At 35.1% G+C, this 20,714-nt stretch overlaps 1 protein-coding gene across 1 annotated transcript; it reads left to right on the forward strand.

Annotated features, from left to right (window-relative positions):
• The first annotated feature begins 1,113 nt into the window (after positions 1-1,113).
• On the forward strand, positions 1,114-1,821 carry LOC145689242 (uncharacterized). Its single transcript, XM_081763381.1, has one exon. The coding sequence runs from the start codon at positions 1,114-1,116 to the stop codon at positions 1,819-1,821; it is 708 nt and encodes a 235-aa protein (XP_081619507.1).
• Positions 1,822-20,714: the final 18,893 nt, after the last annotated feature.

The raw sequence follows: 20,714 nt of genomic DNA on the forward strand, positions 1-20,714 counted from the left end.
CTATGAATGTAATAAACTATTTGTACCTTTGTAGTTAGTTGGTTTCCTTTAAACATATATACACTGTCCTGAGTGAGTGAGCGTGTGAATGCATGATAGATTTAATATAAGTAATTTTAGTGATATCATTTGTCATATTAACATCTGTAATATATGTGTCATGTTTTAATATATGTGTTAAGGTAAATAACCTAGGTCATGAAGGACCGTCACTAATGGTTTAAATCGGCTCGAGGAGTGAAGCAAAATTAGCAGGATAAGCCTAAATACGACATCTTTCTTCCAGGAAGTTGAGACTTCGATTGATACGACACATAAATTTATATTGAGTTTATAAGTTTGATTTTTTTTTCTTGGCTAATTCATATGTGTGGTCGATCCTAGAGGACAGAGTTCAGATGCTGGATAGTTATCAGTCACCGGTCGGAATAACTTTACAAAGAATTAAATTTCACTTTTCTCATTTCCAGGTCTAGGTCTGGGCAACCCCATGATCGTGGTGCCTGGAGCTAGGTCTGGGTGGTATGAGGGAACATGTGTCTATTCCGAAGCATTCCAAAATTGATTAGTTGCTATTAACATTTAGAATGATTCATCTTTCAACGACTTTCTCGACCTTTTACTATATTTCCGGAATTATCCAGTAATCTGTTTCTCATTAAAATACCCTATTTCTTTTCTTTCTTCTTTTCCTACCTCCTTCTCTTACCCTTCTATTTTCTTCTCTCTCTTTCCTATTTCTGATTGAAAGAAAACGGAGTCATGATTGAGAGTAGTCGCTATTGGCACGGTCAATAAGTTGTTTAGATGAGTTTTCTTCGGGAGTCCGATATGAAGTAATTAACAATAACCAAAGGTTTATTGGAAGTTACTCTATTGGAAAATAATCTGGATTTCAATCAGTAGGTGATGTTTCGTAATCATCCTCGTTAAAGAGAATTAAATTGTAGCGACTCCTCTCCAACTATTACATTAGTTATTTTATCTTCGTTAATATATTTTTTTTTCTTTCAATATTGGCTAACCGTGACAGGACCTGTTGCCCTAGAAACGGCGGTTTCTATGGCAACGGACAGGAAGTTTTCTTTCAATATAATAGAATTATTGTGCAAAATGGCAAACAATACTCGTTATAACAGCAGAAACAATGGACTGAAGTCACCGGCTGCAGCTTCGAGTAGGTCAGAAATTATGAAGGATATATGTGATGAAGTGAAACGTACTGTACAGACACCTGAAGTCATGAAGCTAATCGTTGATTCAATAATTGAATCTGTAACGCGTGTTGTGATAGAACGTTTGGAAGAAACGCTGAATTTCAATAGTGAAGTGATTGAGGACTTACGGAAAGAGTTGATAAAAAGAGACAAGAAAATAAGTGATCTGCAGGAAAATATAGATGAGTTAGAACAATATCAGCGTAGAAACAGCTTAAGGATCTTCGGTGTACCTGAGAAGATAAATGAGAGCACAGACAACCTCGCACTGGACATCTTTGAAAAGAGCCTGGGTGTGAATTTAAGTACAAGGGACATTTGCCGTTCTCATAGAGTAGGACAGAAGAAGCCTGGTAGTACACGGCCAATTATTGTCAAATTTGTTAGTTATCGCTCACGGGCTGAAGTGTTTAATCAGAAACGGAAGCTAAAGAACTCTGGAGTTGTGATAAGAGAAGATTTATGTAGTTCACGATTACAGCTACTGCAAAAGGCACTTAAGAAGTTTGACCCCAAGAATGTGTATACAAGGAATGGCAAAATTGTCATCATCAATAGCACAAAGAACTACGTTACGAACGCTTCTCAATTACAGGAGCTGTAAAGTTTGCACTCTACAGTGTGTGAATGATGACCTTGTGTGTAGTACCAAAGTGTGTAACTTGCAGGTAGTGCAAAAGTGTATTTATCTTACAGTTATCTGTTCTATTCTGTGTTAGAAATATATTTTATACTTTAAAGGACAACTATGGTAAGTTGACATTAATTTTGCTCTTTTGTTATCTGCGTGCCGTGAGTTAACAAATTTGTAATATATTAGTGGATATAGAAGTTGAACTTGTACAAGGGTACTTGTACCAATGTTGTAAGTTATTTACTCATCAAGTTACAAATCTCAACTGGACACGATTAAGTTAACAAGCCAGAAAATGCTAAATTTTAAGCACTGTTTTATTAAGTGTGCGTTAAGTGATAAATACAAAAACGCCTATGTTAGAACTGCATTTATAAGGCGATTTTTTCCCATACTGTTATTTCTTCTTTACCGTAAGTTCAGTCATCTATGTTCTATGGTATTTTATGTTTATTGGTAGAAAAGGTAGTCATCATGTCATGTGTGCCAGTGTAGCCTTTCAGTTTCGCCAGGGCTCAATTACCGCTTTAATGGTTTTTTTACACACATTTTAGTTATAACCTTTGTATTTGAATATGGGTAGTACAAACATAAACAATGTGGGGTTTCAGATCCTTACTCAATCTGCTGCTTCGTCAAAATTCAAGATTATGCATGCAAATGTCCGTTCTCTTTTTTCCTAAAATTGACGAAGTACGGCTACTCGCTGTCTCCACGAAATGTTCCATTTTGATTATATCGGAAACATGGTTGGGCGATTCTATAAGTACAAGGCAAATTGAGATTCCAAGCTATTCAGTGACAAAGGGAGGAGTGGAGGCATGCTGATTTACTACTTAAAACATATTAAAGTGAAAGTTGTTGACTTTCAATCTAACGATGCTTATCAAGATATAGAAATGTTAAATCTTGTTGTTAATGTGAACCACTTGTCAATTGGTATTACTGCTGTATATAGATCTCCCAGCATACCGTATAGGGAATTCTCAGCGATTGAAGATGTCGCATTAGAACTATATCCACAAGTCGACCAAATATTCGTTGTTGGTGACTTCAATTTGATCAACTCTGTCCAGATAAACAAGAAACTATTTACTTGAAATCTATTATTGACATATTAGGTTTCACACAGTTAATAAATGAACCCACGAGACTCACTGAAACTACCGAATCTTTGCTAGATTTAATTATTACTGACAACAGGGAACAGATACACTCGTTTGGAGTTAGTCCACCCATTGGAACATCAGATCACAGCGTAATTCACGTCACTCTCAAGCTTCATACAATATCGAAAACTCCCAATAGAGTAATTCAGTGTTGTTCTTACGCTTCATTTAATATCGAATCGTTTTATCATGATGCACAAAACTACAACTGGGATAAGATTATTCAAATGGAAACAATAGATAATAAAGTTTAATTTTTACAAAAGTCTATAGTCGATATTTTTGATAACCATGCACCGCTCAAAACGAAAAGGCTATCTAAGAACACTTTGCCCTTTATTTCAAGTAACACAAAACTTTTAATAAAGTTGCGTGACCGTGCTTACAGAAAATATAAAAGAACGAAGAATCAGTTGCATTGGGAGGATTACAGACGCTTGCATAACTTCACAACTACTGTTGTTCTACAAGAAAAGACTGTGTATTTTGCTGATCGCATGAGATCTACTAATGATGCACATAACATATGGAAAAATTTGCGTGATCTTGGTGTAGGTAAAAGCGATTCATGCTTGATTCTTCCGGATGATGTAAATGACATTGAGCTATAAATTCATATTTCACAAGTGTCTATAAAATGAATGAGACAAGCACTGAAGTACTTGGTCAACAAACGCATTGGCTTCCATCGCGTAAACTAAATAGCAATATTGAAACGTTTAAGTTTCACACTGTAAAAGGAACTGAAGTTAAAACTGCAATACACAGTATTAAGTCCAATGCATGTGCATTTGATGGAATAACAGGAAAAATGCTTCGACTGTCTGTTCTGTTTATTTTAACTCCATTTACTCACATAGTAAATTACTCATAAACTCAAGCTTGTTTTCCAGAATTGTGGAAGCGAGCGAAGGTGGTTCCACTGCCCAAGGAGACAGTTATACAGTCGTGTCCCATCAGTATATTTCCAATCATCTCCAAAGTACTTGGAAAGGTAGCATTTAAGCAATTAACAACTTATATCAACAAAAATGAATTATTACCTGTTACTCAATCCGGCTTCCGAAAAAACATAGCACAAGCACAGTCCTTTTAGAAATTACAGATTCAGTTTTGAATTCAATAGAAAATTCAATGGTTTTGGTCTTGTTGAATCTTTCGAAGGCTTTCGGCCTGGTAAATCATGAACTCCTACTGGCCAAAATGAATTATTACAACTTCTCGGAATCAGTTATTAAATGGTTCTACAGCTATCTCTCTTGTAGACGGCAACAAGTAATACTAAGCGGAGAAAATACTCAGGTATCTATCCCACTCCTGATAAAGGCAGGAGTTCCGCAAGGTTCAATATTAGGTCTCCTATTATTTTCACTCTTTTCAGCAGATCTTTCTACAGTCATAAAACATTCATCAGTTCACTTCTATGCGGATGATACACAGATCTTCATCAGTAGTACACCTGAAAATATTATGGACACAATAGAGTTACTTAATACGGATCTTTCAGCTCTTAGCAACTGGTGCCTTAAGAATGGTCTTTTACTTAATCCATTAAAATGTGTTTTCATTGTATCGGGAACATCACATTAATTGAGCAAAGTCAAACCTGATTACCTAAAAGTAATTGTAGTGAATTCCAATATTCCATTTTCTCCCTTTGTAAAAGATCTAGGCTTAATAATAGACCAAGGGCTTAGCTGGAATAAACACATTTCTGAACAGTGTATTGAAACTAAGCGCTTATTACGACAGCTTTATAAATTAAAAGACTATTTGTTGCAAGAAACAAGACTATATCTTGTTAACATTTTCATTTTGCCTCTGTTCGATTACTGCGATTCAATATATGGTAGCTCTCTCTCCACTCAAAATACTAGGGCAATACAGAAAATACAGAATTACTCTATACGATTTTCTCTCAATTTCAGCATATTTCAGAAAATTTCAGCATATTTTGCCGTTACTTAATGAAAACAATATCCTTACCATGTCCCGAAGACGATATCTCCGATACTGTTGTTTACTATACAAAATAAATTCACATAAAACACAACCTTACTTGCATAATAAATTAACATGTAGATCAGAAATTCACCGTTACAATACCCGAGGAAGTAATAAACTGAATATGCCCCGGCATTGTTTAAAAATAAAAGAGAATGCATTTTCAATTTCGGCAGTAAGAATCTGGAACTCCCTACCAAAGTCAATCACTGACAAACCGTACAATTCATTTAAATCATCACTCCAAACATTATTATTTAGAGATCAGAGACAAAGCATTGACACACATGAAAGGTTTACTACAGTATGAAATTGGACTGAAATTGGTATGAAATTGGACTCGCAGTATGAGTATAGTTTTTTTAAATTTACATTTACTGAGTGTTTTGTTTATCCTTAGTATTATTGAATATATCATGTTATGCTGTTATTTGTATCTTGTATCTTATTTGTGTCTTTGTTTTTTTCTTTTCTTTGTAATGATGACAAGGGTTAGGTGGCAGAGCAGCTTCCGGCTGAACCTCATCCGCTGAAATAAAGAGAAATTCAATTCAAGTCAAGCATTTTTATAAATAATAATAATAATAATAATAATAATAATTAAAAAGTTTGTAAAATTTCCTTTTAGACACCGCTGGAAGTCGTTTGACTAATCAAAGATAAGCATTTCTTCAAATTTTCTAGTTATGGCAAATAAAAAATAAAAATTTATTGCCATCTTTCAATTGTATCCTAATAACTAATCTTTAACTTTAGTATAAATAATCTTAATATAGCATTTCCGTGAAATAGTTAATGTTCTTAAGTGTAATGGGAAAGATTTACGGAATTATAGGAATAACAGGCACAGTATCTTACTGTAATAATGATTTAGAGTGTTTACATAGTGTATATTGTAGACGTACGGTAGTAGTTCGTATTTATCAACTTAGCTACTTTTTTTGTTACTGAAATAGTTTATCTCCGAACTGTAACTCTGGTATATGTTACTCGTGCAATGTTTGAATGCAGTAATGATTAATATTTTGTATTTAAAAGTGCATCTATGTTATCTAGGTATTCGCCGTGATTGATTTTGATCTCGAGCAAGGCCAGTTGGTTAAGAGGAAAATCCACGACTATGTTCTTCTTAAGGGGAAAGCCAAGAAACTCACAAGCGGAGAAGCAACTCGAAATGATATAACCACGAAGTCGCTTTGTTCCTTTCAATCGCCATTGCTTTTGCCTTCCTGCATTTATCATTTTTATTCCATTTTCATAACAGCTCTTCTTGAAATTGTTCTCCTTTTTAAAACTTTAGATATTCATTAACATGATATTGTAGTTTATAATATTACCGGTAGTACTTGCACATTATTTGACAATTATAATGATGTAGACTACATACAGTACATGTTAACTCGTCACCGTCTCATGTATCACAGTGTCACGTGTGCAGTATGTGAATGAGTTTGGTTTGTATAGCGTGAATTGTCTTAATATTCAACCCGGGAGTGGTGGTATATTTACACAATTTCCGGTTTTAGTAGAGCGATTAGAGTACGCTGAGAAAAATCCGTTCTCCGGACAGCAGTATATTGTACAACTATACGGTATCTTCTTGGTTACTACAGAAATCAGTATGAAGCATACGTTATCCGTATGTTACATAGACACTGCCCTTACTCGTTTCATCAGCCCGTTGCAGGATGTCGGACATCTAACAGTTTTCCGTATATCGCATGCATATACTTATGTTACATTCCTCAGCAATATGTTATATACATCATTTATATGTGAGATCCTGACCCCTTACTTTTTTTCATACTGAAAGTACGTACAGATGGAACACTTATACAGAAAGTATTATAAAATATCCGTTTTCAGTTATACGTCTGTTGTACTATAGTCCGAAAACTACAGGAGTTACGCTTGTAACCTATCTTTTTAAGTACGCCACCTACATTTTTTTCTCATTATGGGAATATTGCAGGCTTAATTGATTGCAGAAAACCACACCTTGCTATCTACTACCATTTTTACTCTATGTAGATCAATATTGAAACTGTAAGTTATAATGGATTTATAGCACTTTCGGTTTTAGTAGAGACCTAAAGACAGAGATAAAATGTATTCTTGGGACACTTAATCTATTACAGTAAATAGCTTCCCACTACTATTTACCTTTTTTGTTCCACAGTGATCAATGTTAAGTCCGGAAATGGTTTACTGCTACCACTTCCGGTTTGAATACCACCTCCACCAACGAACTTAATTCCTAACTTTTGACCCTCTGCATCCTCGTCAGTGGCGTAGCAGCTGCCCCCGCAACCCCCGCAGTGCGGGAGGGCCCGAGGTATAGAGGGTCCCGAAGTCTTGCGATGAATAAGGATTTAAAGAAGTAGAACTTAAACCTTACTTCTATCAGCTTTACAACTAGGGCCCCTTCTCTATACTTCGCGGGGGGGGGGGGGCGCAAAAGTGTGCTACGCCACTGATCCTCGTCAAAATTAATGGTAATCCATCAAATAGTTCTTGATATATTTTAACTCCCGATCAGATTAACAGACAGTGTAACGTAGTCTTATATAAAGAAGCTTTAGCAAATCAAATTCCTTAGAAAAATATTAGTTTCATTTTATCATAATCCGTTGGACAAGTTTTGAACATAACGTATAGCCTATGTATACGCAGTATTCATACATTCAGTCAAACGAACAAAGCTTCATAAAGGCGCGCAAAGCCATCATTATAACTAATTACACATTTCAAACGAAATATTTTAACATCTAATTCCTTTTTTGCAGAAAAGAACAAAGCAAAAGCATCAGGTAGTGAAAAAAAAAAAAAAACTAAATCCAGGAACCATAGATAGTATAGCTTTGGGCTATGGAATTCTGGGATGGCATTGAACAAAAGTTTTATTTCCAAAATTTCTTGAGAAGCATTAAAACGAATAGAAGCACTTTGTCTTTCTTTGCAGCCTGCATGTGCTTTTTTAAAACAGGAAATTAAGACCATGAAATAAGCGGCATTGAATACATAGACTTCTGGGGTAGTCCTCTAATTTACCTGTCATCCCTCATCAAATGTTGTAAAAACCAACCACCAGAGAGGCGCCACTATAGGAAAATTCAAATGGTTTCTCTTCCTTTTTTTCTTCATACGAATGTGTTAATCTCTGTTTATTTCCCTTTGTGTGGTGCTCTGCATATATATATTTATCAGAGGTATCTTTGAACCAGAATTTAATAATAGTCTTTATACATATCTTCGAAAAATCGTTCCTATTAATTATTAACAAATAATTGTTTCCTGGTGGTTTTCTCCTTTTGGTTTACACCCTTCTTACAAAGGCCATTTGGTTTTTCAGCTTTTGTTTTAACAAGATTGCCAGATCTCAAAACAAAATTATACGTAGTTTTTAAGTTATATTATAAATCTTAAACCAATAAAACATTGTCCACCTTAAGATCTTTTATATTTTTCATTACGTTTAACACGGCGGATCCACGTAGGGGACGGAGGGGGAAACCTCTCCCCCCAAGGTCTTTTTTTTTTACTTCCAGCCAGTGGTGTATTTACAATTTTGTTTCGGGAGGGGCTTTGCTTACTTTCGTGGGGGCTTTGCCTGAAAATGTGAAAATTCTGCAAGACATTTCATATACTTGACTATAGTAAGTAAGATTTCGGGGGGCTTAAGCCCGGAAGCCACCCCCTAAATACGCCACTGCTTCCAGCATTTACTGTTGGGAAATACAAATATGATCTTTCACCGACTGATCCAGTCTGTGTAACAAGTCTACCAGAGTTTAATCAAAATGTGTGGTACTTAATAGTAGTTAATACGAAATTATTTGAATTGTGAATACTCCCTGTCTCTTTGGGGCTAGCGGTCACAATAAGCCCCAAAGGAGCGAGAATATGATTCATTCGTTGGACAGACAGCTGTAGGAAGGAGAGTAAGACAAATACATTCTTTGAACTAAAAATATATATTTGAAAATTATACCCTAGAAAAAGATATGGAGATGGAATTCGAGTTCCGAAACTTCAATTGTCTTTATCTTGAGTGAAGAGAAATATAGAATCTTCAGCGCTCCTGAATCTGAGACTTTTCGGTTGGTTGATTGATTGATATGTATTTACGTTTGTAAAAGGTGATGCTTTACAGAACGATAACTAGAGTTTAAAGTTGGATCTGAACCACTGTAGTACGTTCGATGCTCATTCACCTTGAATCAAACCATAGAACCTCATGCATCAAAGATCAAAGGTACATACGTTCGCTAGCTGCTAGATCAACTAAGAGAGCAGTGGCACTTGGGGTTCAACACGGAAACATGAGGAAGGGACCAGAGATTCATTGTGACTTTTAATGGCTTTTTATCTTTTCTTGGGAAATAACACAAGCTGTTAACGTAATTCATACATAAAAGACGAAGTCCTGATTAAGTAACTGATCTTCGCACAGGCCAAACCGCTTAAGCTAGAAATTTGAAATTCAGACAGTAGATAAGATTTGTGATGTAGGGTATCCCTAAAGAAGGATTTCTTGAAAATTCGGAGAAAGATAGAGGGATGGAGTGGAAAATATTTTAATAAGTTGGCCATTTCTCCGAATTCCTTAAGGTTAGAGACTTGAAATTTGGTACTGTATTTGATTTTTCCATTTAAAATAATTTGACATGCGTTTGAACGTTTTTCAATACTTTGGTAAAATGGGAAAAAAGATTTGGCAAGAGAAAGGCGCGGGGATTACAATTATTATAATAAGATATCAATATCTAAGAATCTTTGAAGGTTAGAAACATGAAATTTGCCAGGAACAAGAAAGAACGTAGATTTGAGTTTGTTCTGTTTGAGTGTTAGATGGACTGCTAGGTGACTAAAGCCGTTGTGTGGTTTTCACTTGTCGTGGTTTTTGTCCTAATTATTTTCAACTCGTAGTTATTCCCCGAAAGCCATGAGTTTGAATCTAATGTTGAAATCCTTGGGTGTATCTGAATCGCAAACAAAATCAAGAAAGATGAACGAACTCAAAAAAGTTTTTGAAAGTGCTTTTTTAAAATTTTTAAATGAAACAAAAGGGCACAACTACAATCGTAATACACAGTTGTATATTATACATATGATATTTAATTTGTTTGTTTAACGTCCCACGGTTGTGCCAGGACGGCTAAAGGAGACGTGGAGCTACTGATTATAGTGAAAACAGAACCACTTCTTTCGATCAACTGTACTCCCAGAGGGAATCGAACCCAGGACCATACGCACCACGTGTTAGCCATTATGCCAAACGGGGTCCATATTATATCTGAGGCGAAAGAAAAACAACAAGATATACGCACTTTATTCTCTATTAGTAATTTCTTTTTAAGGTGAGAATTTTTCAATATTAAATTTTAAATTGTATTTTTTTTTTTTTCAAATATTAATCTGGGGTCAATGGTCTCACGGGAAAAAGAGGTTTTTTCTTAGAATGTTTTCTTTAAGTGACAAGCGTGATTAGCATTACAAAGCAGTTCTTACTTTAATAACATTAGAAATTACGGTTCGATGCATCCTTTACAATATAAATGAGTAATAAATGTGAGAATGACCAGATATTGGGTGATATATATCTTTAACATATATACGCCACAGAAATCAAGAAAATCGTAGAGCTTCATATTGCTGCCCGTAGCTCTGCCACTGATTATTCCAGAATCATAAATGATACATCGCTGAAAAGCTAATGCAATACAGATTCTTATTTTTATACCAATTTGTATCACTCTATATCTTTAGGGGATTATAGCCCCACCTTTAAATGCGAAAAGGCCAAAAACAGGAGAAAAGAGACAAATTTACCTCCCTTTCCCTCAAAACCTCCGACATCAGTAAAATGCACATCACTGGAAAGCTAGATCGTTCAGAAATGCAGCGACATAAAAATGATCTTCCTAGCTTAATTAGGTAGAGATGAGATTAGGTATTAATGAGATATAAGGGTTTAAAGGTTACACACAGGGGCTTCGGAAGGCTACTTTCCACCATTTTGTTTTTATTGAATATCTGCTCTCTGCACAGAATGCCAGGTGATCACCATGCAAATTCTTATTCTGTACCTAATGACGAAGAGATTGAGCCATCTCTCACACTTGTTTCATAATATATCCCACGGGACACCATTTGTCCCCAGACTATATCTAATATTGTCAAATAATATTGACAGTTGGTATGTTAAAGGAAATATAGTTTGTGATCAGTAATGAGGGTTTCGTTTGTTTTACTATTTATGCATTGTAATGGCTTATATTGTGATTCTACATAATTTTAATTCATATTTTAATTCATGAAGAATTTATACACATTTCGTGCTAGATCTGGCTAAATTTCTGTTGAGTTTGTGTAAAATAAAAAAGTTTAGTATTAATAGTTTTGTTATTACATTATTTACAGTATTTTATTGAATAAATTGTTCATTTACCTTTGTAGTAATTTATATGGTTAAGGAGTATTGCAATATATTATACTAATATACGATTTATATTCACAATTCATTTCTTTATATGTTACTGCTATAGTTTAACTTCAAACCGTCGCTCTTGGTTCCTGTTAGTAGTGCACTTCAATGTTTAAATGCAGCGATTAATAGTATTATGTATTAGAAAGCGTATTCATTTCATTCTCCTGTACTTGATCTGTGACCTTGAGTGAGTAGGCTAGTTTTTTAAGGGAAAAAACATAACATATTTATTTCTGGGGAAAGCCTCGAAATTCATGTTCGGGCAATCACCACGGGAAATAATCACAGAGACACTAAAAACATCCTTGGAGTTGACTTTGAATATTTTCTTTTCAATTTGCAATCTGCTGAAATATATCCTGATAAAAATAGAAATGAAAGCAGTATGTAAAGATTTCTCCCCTATAGGTATTTTGACCCATTTGGAACACTGTGTGCCATATACTATTAAACATCACTTTATAATTAATTATTGTATTGCTCCTAAGCTAACAAGAAATGTACATAGAAATATCAAAACGTATTTTCTTATTTGTTGACATTTTGCATTATTCTTTACGCATGTATATTTTTGTTACCGATATCTATTTTTACGTAGACCGAGACTGTCTTTTTTTTTTTTTTTTTTCAACTGTTCTCCCGCAATTGTTTTTCAAAATATAAATGATTAGAGTAAATTGTACTCTCTTTCGTTAAAATGAATATCATCGTCAATACAGTATTTTCTTTTGTGCAAGTACTGTGCAAGACAGCGCATCTGATATATCGCGGTAACTATGTGTGAAGTGAATCATGGTCTTGCACATCCGGTCTTGGTTTTGGTCTTGCACTGGAACCCTTGGTCTTAGTCTTGGTCTTGGTCTTGCACACCCAGTCTTGGTATTGGTCTTGGTCTTGCTTGTCAAGTCCTGCAAGTCTTTCTTTTAAGAAATCTTATGCTTTTCATAGATAAATTTTACTCTAGATATAAGGGATAACAAATTCTACAATGCGCCAATAGTAACGAAAACACAATGTATCATTCTAAATGTAATATAGTTTATCTTCATGTAAGTATGATGATAGCGTCTAATATAGGCGATGACCTTTATTTTTTTCAATGGGTGCCCACGCTTTACTACGTATAAGATAAATAATAACGTTTCATAATCTTTTTATATTCTTTAACAGATCCAATACTCTACTTGTTCCCAAACTGGGGAGGATACCCCTGAGACTCATAAAAAATCAGTACAGCGCGGGTTACTGAAATACCATGTACATATCCTACATTCTACATTCTAGAAGCGTTACATTCTAAAAGCGTTAGATTTTTTTACATTCTAAAAGCGTTAGATTTTTTTCTTTTCAACCACGATTAGCTAATCTTTGTGTTGAAGAAACTTGCAATTAATATTGAGATTTTGTTTTACTGATTCCAACATGTACTCTATCGAACAGAAACATGAACATCTCGTAAAAGTGATGAAAAAAAATTGCAGTCTTTCGAAACGTGGGTACTGAGAAAAAAAGGAGAATTAGCTGGGTTGAACGGCAAACAAATGAGAAGATGTTAGAAATAGTAGCAGTAGGGAAGAAAAGAAGAATTTTAGATGTAATTAAGAGGAGGAAAAGGAACTGGTTGGGACATTGGCTGAAGAGGAACTGTATTATGAGCGATGCTAGAGGGTATGGTGGAAAGAAAGATACGGATAGGGCGAAGGAGACTGTAGTTGAAGGAATGTATTAAAACAGAAAATTGCTACGACAAGACGAAGAGACTAACTGAGGACCACCGTACATCGAGGCTTTTCAGTTGCAACAAGTGACCTGAAAACGACTCAACTGTTTATATCTTTCGTGTAAACTCAATTTATATCAATACTTTTGACCTATATTAGAAATTTAAAATAACGGCATCAAACTCCACGTTATTGGACAAACTTCTAATTAAATATTGAGATTTTGTTTCACTGATCCCAATATGTACTATATGGGGCAGAAACATGGACATTACGCGGAAGCAATGAAAAAATTGGAGGCTTTCGAAACGTGGACCGAGTAAAAAGGAGAAATTTAGCTAGGTTGAACGGGAAACGAATGTGTTAGAAACAGTAGCAGTAGGCGAAAAAAGAATCTTAGATATAATTAATAGGAGGAAGAGGAACTGGTTGGGACAAGATAATTTCAAAGTTTGTCTTTCATTGTTTTCAGGAATTGCATAATGTAGACAGATCCTTAACACACCTTTTGATGCAATGAAACATCAGCAAAGTTGTCAATTCAGAGTGTTAATTTATGAAAACTACGATTTCCCTAGTTAAACCTTACAGAACCCTCATCTGATTAGTTATCGGTGGAAATGAAAAATTATTTTTTCTGCTCCATAGTTTCCAAGCTACTCCAACTAAGCAAACTGAAAATTAATGACAGAACATCCATACGTATGAGTTATGAGTCAATTTACATGTTTTGCAAAAAAAAAAAAAAAAAAAAAAAAAAAAGATTTACACTTTCGGTTACATCTGGCAACACTGTGCCATTCCTAGTGTACTTCAATTGTTGCTTCCTAGTTTAAAAATATATGCATGAACAATGCTTTATTTTAGTATAACCATTATTTGTGTGTCACTTTAGGTCCAAAAGTTCTACTATCCCAAACTCCGGGTTGCATTGTATATTGAACACCCTGTATTAGATTCCCGGAATTTTGGACCCCTCCCAAGAAAAAGTTCAGGTTGCGCGTTTGCAGTCGACGTTTAATTTCTTCACGGATATGGTTATGGTCTGTTAATATTGATATTAGATATTTGAAACTATTCACTTTGTCGAAAGTATTATTTGATATTTTGACACATCCGAAATTTACAGTATTACGATCCCAGTGAACTTTCATGTATTTACTTCAGAACCCATGACCCTGGAAATGTTAAGTAAGACCTCTGCATTTCTTTCTATTTTTTCTCCTCTATTCCCTATCAGAGTCATAACCCCCTCCTTAATATGCACATTTCAATGAAAATATAATGACAAAAATCCGTAATGTCACTCTTTCCAACTCTTACCCCTCACCCCTTCTTGCTCTCTATATCGATAGGGTCTCAAGTTGCACTTTAACGGTATCGAAGGTATGGTTTGGAAACTAATTTTTATATATCATTCCTTCCCACCCTATGCTGAGGCTGGATGAATTTGTACTTAAATGGAATTCCATAAATTATCGATTCGACACTAATATCGGACTTTCTCGATAATTTTTACCTGTTACTCCTTCCCACTCCTAACCCCTCATTTTCTATGCCTGTGTGGGAGGAATTTGGACTTAAGCGGTATCAGAAGTGATACTATTCATCTCAGCTACATCGAAAACTACAGATTGTCACTAATGGCGACCGTTTTCACAAATTGTTACATGTCACCTCTTTGCTGCCCTCGTCCCGTGACCAAAATTGTCAATGTAATACCATAAGATCTTTGGCAGGCCTAATGTAGATAATCATACTAAGTATTAGACACTTACGCAGGAATTTATTTGGGCGAGTCCAAAATTTTTCGTTCAATTATATTAAGGTCCGGGAATTGTGCGGCTAGATGAAAGTTTTTCAACATCATCCAGATGTTCCTCAAACCATGCTGCAACTGGTCCAGTTGTGTAAATGGGCGCATTATTATTCTGAAATATGGCGCCATTGTCCAGAAACGCGTGAACTATAGGATGCACATGGCCCCCTGAAAAGATACCCATAATCACTAGGAGTGAAGCGACAGGTAAGTGTCAGCACTAGTAACACTGCAACCGATCCACTGAATCGCAGAGCGAGTTCTACCACACATAAAGACAGGCCGTGATTCGAAATAATATGAACGGTGACAGGTATGACCATTTCATACGTTTCCAGTCATCAGTGGTACATATTGCATGATTGTGGTAGTATTGGTGTCGCGCGAAACCGTGATGGTCCCATATCACAGGTTTCGTCCGTACAACTCAACCCCACATGCCCAGGTCATGTAACTGACTATGATCGTTTACACAGACTATGGAAGGTACTGTTTGAGTTCCTCCGCCACTTCCACTGCAGTTCCGTGACAGTTCTGAGTGACAATCTCAGCGGGACCTGTTACGAGAGTTTTCTTCCGACTTCAGTTCCTCTTCACCGATGTGGTTTTGCCTTGAATTTTGTGGTCCGTCATCACCTTGGACACATCCAACACACTTGGCATTTCATCATGTTTTCACCATTTAAAAGCGCCAATAATTTGCTCTGCTTGAAAATCAGGTTAGTCGCCCATTTTACACTATCATCGTCTGCTGAGTGCTCTGCACACTGCAACTCTATTGTTCCTTACGTGGCACGGAAACTGCTCTCATACATCACATAAACAGCATACGCTGTGTGATGTGTTGCCGGCTGACCGTTGACAATTCAGATATCTGACGTGTTTCAAGTTCCAGATGTTTATTATTTTGACTATTATAATATGCTATTATAATTAACTGTAATATCATATAGTATGGAACGAATGTTCGAAGTGACCCAAGAAAATTTGGGGAATTGTCCTATCGGTTTCTTTCATTTGTATTTATGCCAGGGTATAATCCTGAACTATTGAAGGAAAGATACGGTGTATAGTGCATAAACTGCAATTTTAAAAAGTAAGGAAAATCCGTTAAATCACATTTTCCACTTCGGATACTTGACACGTAAACGTTAGGTACATAGACTTCCGTGTATATGTGACCTAATTGATCTTACCAATAGTTAGGAAAATCCATTACATCAGGTGTGGTACCAGTACTCGATGTGTCTCCTGTGGTTCTGAACGATGACCGGCACGTAGTCTCCTTGCAGAAGACTCCGTTGGAAAACTACAGGAAGGAGTCTTGTTTCTTATCCTCTTTCACAGCTTTCCAGAGTTCACTCACAGTTGTCTTGTCAAAGATTTTTTAAGAAGTCCAAATTTTAAAAAAGTGCATTGGACTTGGATCTGGACACCCTATTCCAGTAGCTTATCATTTTCATCTCGTTTACGTATATTATTGGAGCTCCTGTTTGTGGTACCTGGGTATCTTCTCCTGGTAGCACTGCGATTTGATTTTGTAGTTCTTCACCCTGGGAATCTTCAGTTTGCCGGGGACAAGTACGAACCTTTTCGGGAAAGCATCTTTGGCATTCTCAGACCCATTTTTAAAGTGCTTCGCGCTTTTGTTCCTGTATAAGATGACACCTAGTTTGCTGTAATCAGAATTATACACAATGCCTCATCCTCTGTAGCGACATACTGCCACCATTGGTTTGCGAGATGGCGTTCGTACAGCTTCCGAGCGTTACATTGATGTTCCCATCGGTGGGCATCTATAAGGTAACGACCGCTGGTCTTGAACACCTTTTAAAGATCCAGTCGTTTGCACAAGATGCGGTTGACACTTACCAAAAGACATATGTGTTTAAAAGAGACATTTTAGAATAAGTATTTAAAATAGACACTTGATGTAATTCTTATTCGTAAGTCTTCGGGTACAATACAGACACTTAAGTTGCACGTTTGTAATTCTTGCAAAATGATAATGCTAAGCAACTAACATAGATCTCTTTCATATTCTGGTTGAATTTATTGCAATTAATTTAGTAAAAACATCATATAAAATAATCTCTCGTAACTAATTATGTTACTTTTATCAAGCTAATTAAATGCTGATTATTACTTTAAAGCTCTTAAGGGAAAATCTTTAGCTCAGAAGTAAAACAAGTTTTTTTGAACAAAGTTCTTGAACGAAAATCTTCAGTAAAAAGTTGAAACAATGTTTCTTGAACAAAACTCTTGGAGGGAAATTTTTAGTAAAAAAAAATTGAAACATTGTTTCTTGAACGAAGCTTTTAAAAGAAAATCTATAGCACAGAAGTGAAACAAAGTTCATGGAAATTAAACAAAGTTCTATAATGAAAATCTATGGCACAGAAGTGAAACAAAGTTCTTGAAAGAAAACCGATGCGACAGAAGTGAAACAAGGTTCTAAACAAAGTTCTTGAATGAAAATCTATGGCACAGACGTGAAACAAATTCTTGAAAAAAATCTATACGACAGAAGTGAAACAAAATTCTAAACAAAAATCTTGAATGAAAATCTATCGCATAGAAGTGAAACAAGGTTTCTTGAACAAAGCTCTTTACAAAATTAAGTTGTTTTTACAATAAAACTTACGAATTGCTGACATCATTTTCATTCAATAGTCTTTTTCAAGAATATTATCAAGCTTTTTCTTGATTATGTATGGATACTTGCTTCGTTTAATATAAGTTAAAGTAACCCAAGGAAAAAAAAAACGTTGTTAGATACTGTACAATTGAATTAAATATTCTGGCAACACTGAAATCTACCTGTGAAGATATTCATTCGTCGTAAAAAGAAATTAAAGATGTCGGAACAATATCCATTTATTTTATTTTTTTTAAAAAAAGAAACAAAAAACTTTTTTCCCTTTTGTATGTGTGTTTGAATGGTTTATGGTTTACCTTACCTATATATTGCGTATGTTTATGTGATACATAAAAATGTTACACTCACGTAATAAGAAGATTTGGTTCCTTTTTAGCATTTGTTTCTCTTGGAATATCCTTTTCACCATTTCATTTCTTTTCCCCCCGAAAATACTAGCAATTCGCGGTCTCTGCCTGAATATATATTGCATACCATTATTAGTTTCAGAGCTGCCAACTGTTAATCCTTAGTAGGAAGCTACTCAGGTTTTTTTTAACGTAACTTAATTCAGCTTATAACGATGTAATAATATTATCAATCTGTACCTGTTTTATGAATATGATCAGAGGTGCAATAATTGAGCAGAAATATGTATATTGAGAAAAAAAAAAAAAAAAGATTATTCATAAGGGTGGTTGTCATGAAGATATATAGTTGATGTCGCGAAGAAATATATTTGACATATATTTGTGATGTAATAGTTTCCAGTAGTCATCTTTTGAAATAAAAGAAGTGTAAGCTTTTAATATCTCACCTATTCATGGTAACTTATTATTAATATAATGATTATTACATATAGTTAAATATAGATTACGTTATATTAAATGCAAAAGAAACTCGTTGTATATGGTGCGACGAAACCCGGGACCCTGTAGAAGTCTTGAAGCATAGTAAAGACAGGGTTTAATTTTAATACAAAGGGACTTATGAATATACATTATACTTGTTTGCGTAGTGGAAGAAAAATCGAACGCAAGAGAAATATGGCAAATGTACATAATGATGATAGGCTACTGAATGATAATACAGAAGAAACCATGTCACAAATTGTAACTACTAATCAAATCTTGGATATGTTTATGCAATTAAAGCAGCAAATAACCAGTGGCTTGCAACGACAGTCGAAGAAATGAAACTCAATACAAGTCAACAAATACAGCTGATGTCCCAAGAAATCACTCAACAATTGACTCAGCGAATTGATTCTAAGTTGGACTTAATGAATGAACAGTTCAATGCAAAATTCGAATTAACTGATCAAATTGTAGGACGGATATCACATGAGGTCACCGGAATACAAAATACTGTAGAGACACTTGAAAACGTTGTAACGGAACATTCAAATAAGATTAAAACCTTACAGGAGGAAGTCAATATTTTACAAGAAGTGTGTCGTCGTCCTAAAATTACCGAATCAGTTAACATTCAAGAAATTCCATCACCTAATGTACAACAGTCTCCAAATATACCAGGAAACGTAAACCATGATTTAGAATCATCTGATTACAGTGAGGACAGTTCCGATCAGGAAAGAATACAAAATGTTTCACCTCATCATCAAAAGGCAGTGTATACAGGAGTTCGTAACTCGAAACACAAGAAGAAGGGTAAATGTCTACGTTTTAGTGAGATTAGATCCCTTTCGAAATTCAGTGAGCTATCTGAAGACATATCAGCGAGCGCATTTCTAGAAAAATTATAGGATGAGAGTAATTTAATGGGAGTCGAGGAATCTCAATTTTTAAAAGTTTTGCCTCATGTATTGTTGCCTCCGTGTCTCACTTGGTTTAAGACTATCCGAAATAGTTTACGTAAGTATTCCGATTTTAGAAATGCATTGTTGTCAAACTATGAGAACAATTTTGTTCTAGCTAACCGAGACGCGTTAAACCGATCGAGGCATTATAATCCGAGGGTTCATAAAAGTATTACGGATTTTGTGGTAGCTACATATAATGAACTGAAATCTATCAATCCGTTCCATCCCGAAGCTCGAATCATTGCTTCTATTCGTATACTTTTGCCTTTTCGGTTGCAGCAATCGTTGATGCAGCACAATGTGTTAATTTTAACCATCTCCTTATGATCGTACAAAACTTTGAAAGTCAGTCTTCGATGGTCGTACAAGCAGAACAATCTGACTCGTACTCATGTTAATTATGCATCAATTCATAATGTGGATGTCCAGCACAATAATCGCCAATTTAATGATAGAGTTATTAATCCAAGTGGTATCGGTAATCAGGCGCCACCTAATTATAGAAACAGTTCCAGAAACTTTAGGAGCAACCAACGAAGTTTCAATGGAAATTATAGAAATTGCAGTCAAAGCGCTTTTACGCAAAATCAACACCCAAATAATAGAAATAATAATTATCGTCCTTTTGCGCAAAATCGTGGTACTTTCTCAAGAAGTGCGTTCCCAGATGGCAGGAATTCTGTGAACAGAAATCAAAATATGGTAACATCCTATGAAAGACAAGAAAGTACACAAGAGTGTGGGATACAATGTGATTTAATAGAAGAAATGCTTATGTAGTGTATCTATTGTCTTAAATATTTTTTTCTGTTGTTAATTTATGTGTCATTATGATAATTCTAAAGCGCTATGTTTATCTTCATTTATTTGTTTGCTCCAAAAGAGAGCCGATTATGTTTAGTTGAAGTTCATGACATTAATCTTAAATCGAAATCCATTTTATTTATCTTGGGTAGATAATATGAATATTCGTTTGTGTGTGTGTTGTTGTTGTTGTTGATTTGTTAATTTCATAAGTTATAATAACATGTATGAATGCGAAAGGAAACGTAAACGAATTCTATTTGTCTTACCCTAATTAAAATATTTGTTTCAATTTTATATTAATTGCAGATCATAATTCGCTATTGATCGCTAGAATCTTTGCATGTTATATTGCCTTCTGATTTTGTTAACATCTAATAGGATGATAATCGTTAT

The sequence above is a fragment of the Thermobia domestica genome, chromosome 7 (genome assembly GCF_964235325.1).
Source record: "Thermobia domestica chromosome 7, izTheDome1.hap1.1, whole genome shotgun sequence".
Lineage (NCBI taxonomy): Eukaryota > Metazoa > Arthropoda > Insecta > Zygentoma > Lepismatidae > Thermobia > Thermobia domestica.

What these genes read in the sequence shown, in the direction of transcription:
- LOC145689242 (XM_081763381.1), top strand. Translation starts at nt 1,114, where the DNA reads ATGGCAAACAATACTCGTTATAACAGCAGAAACAATGGACTGAAGTCA.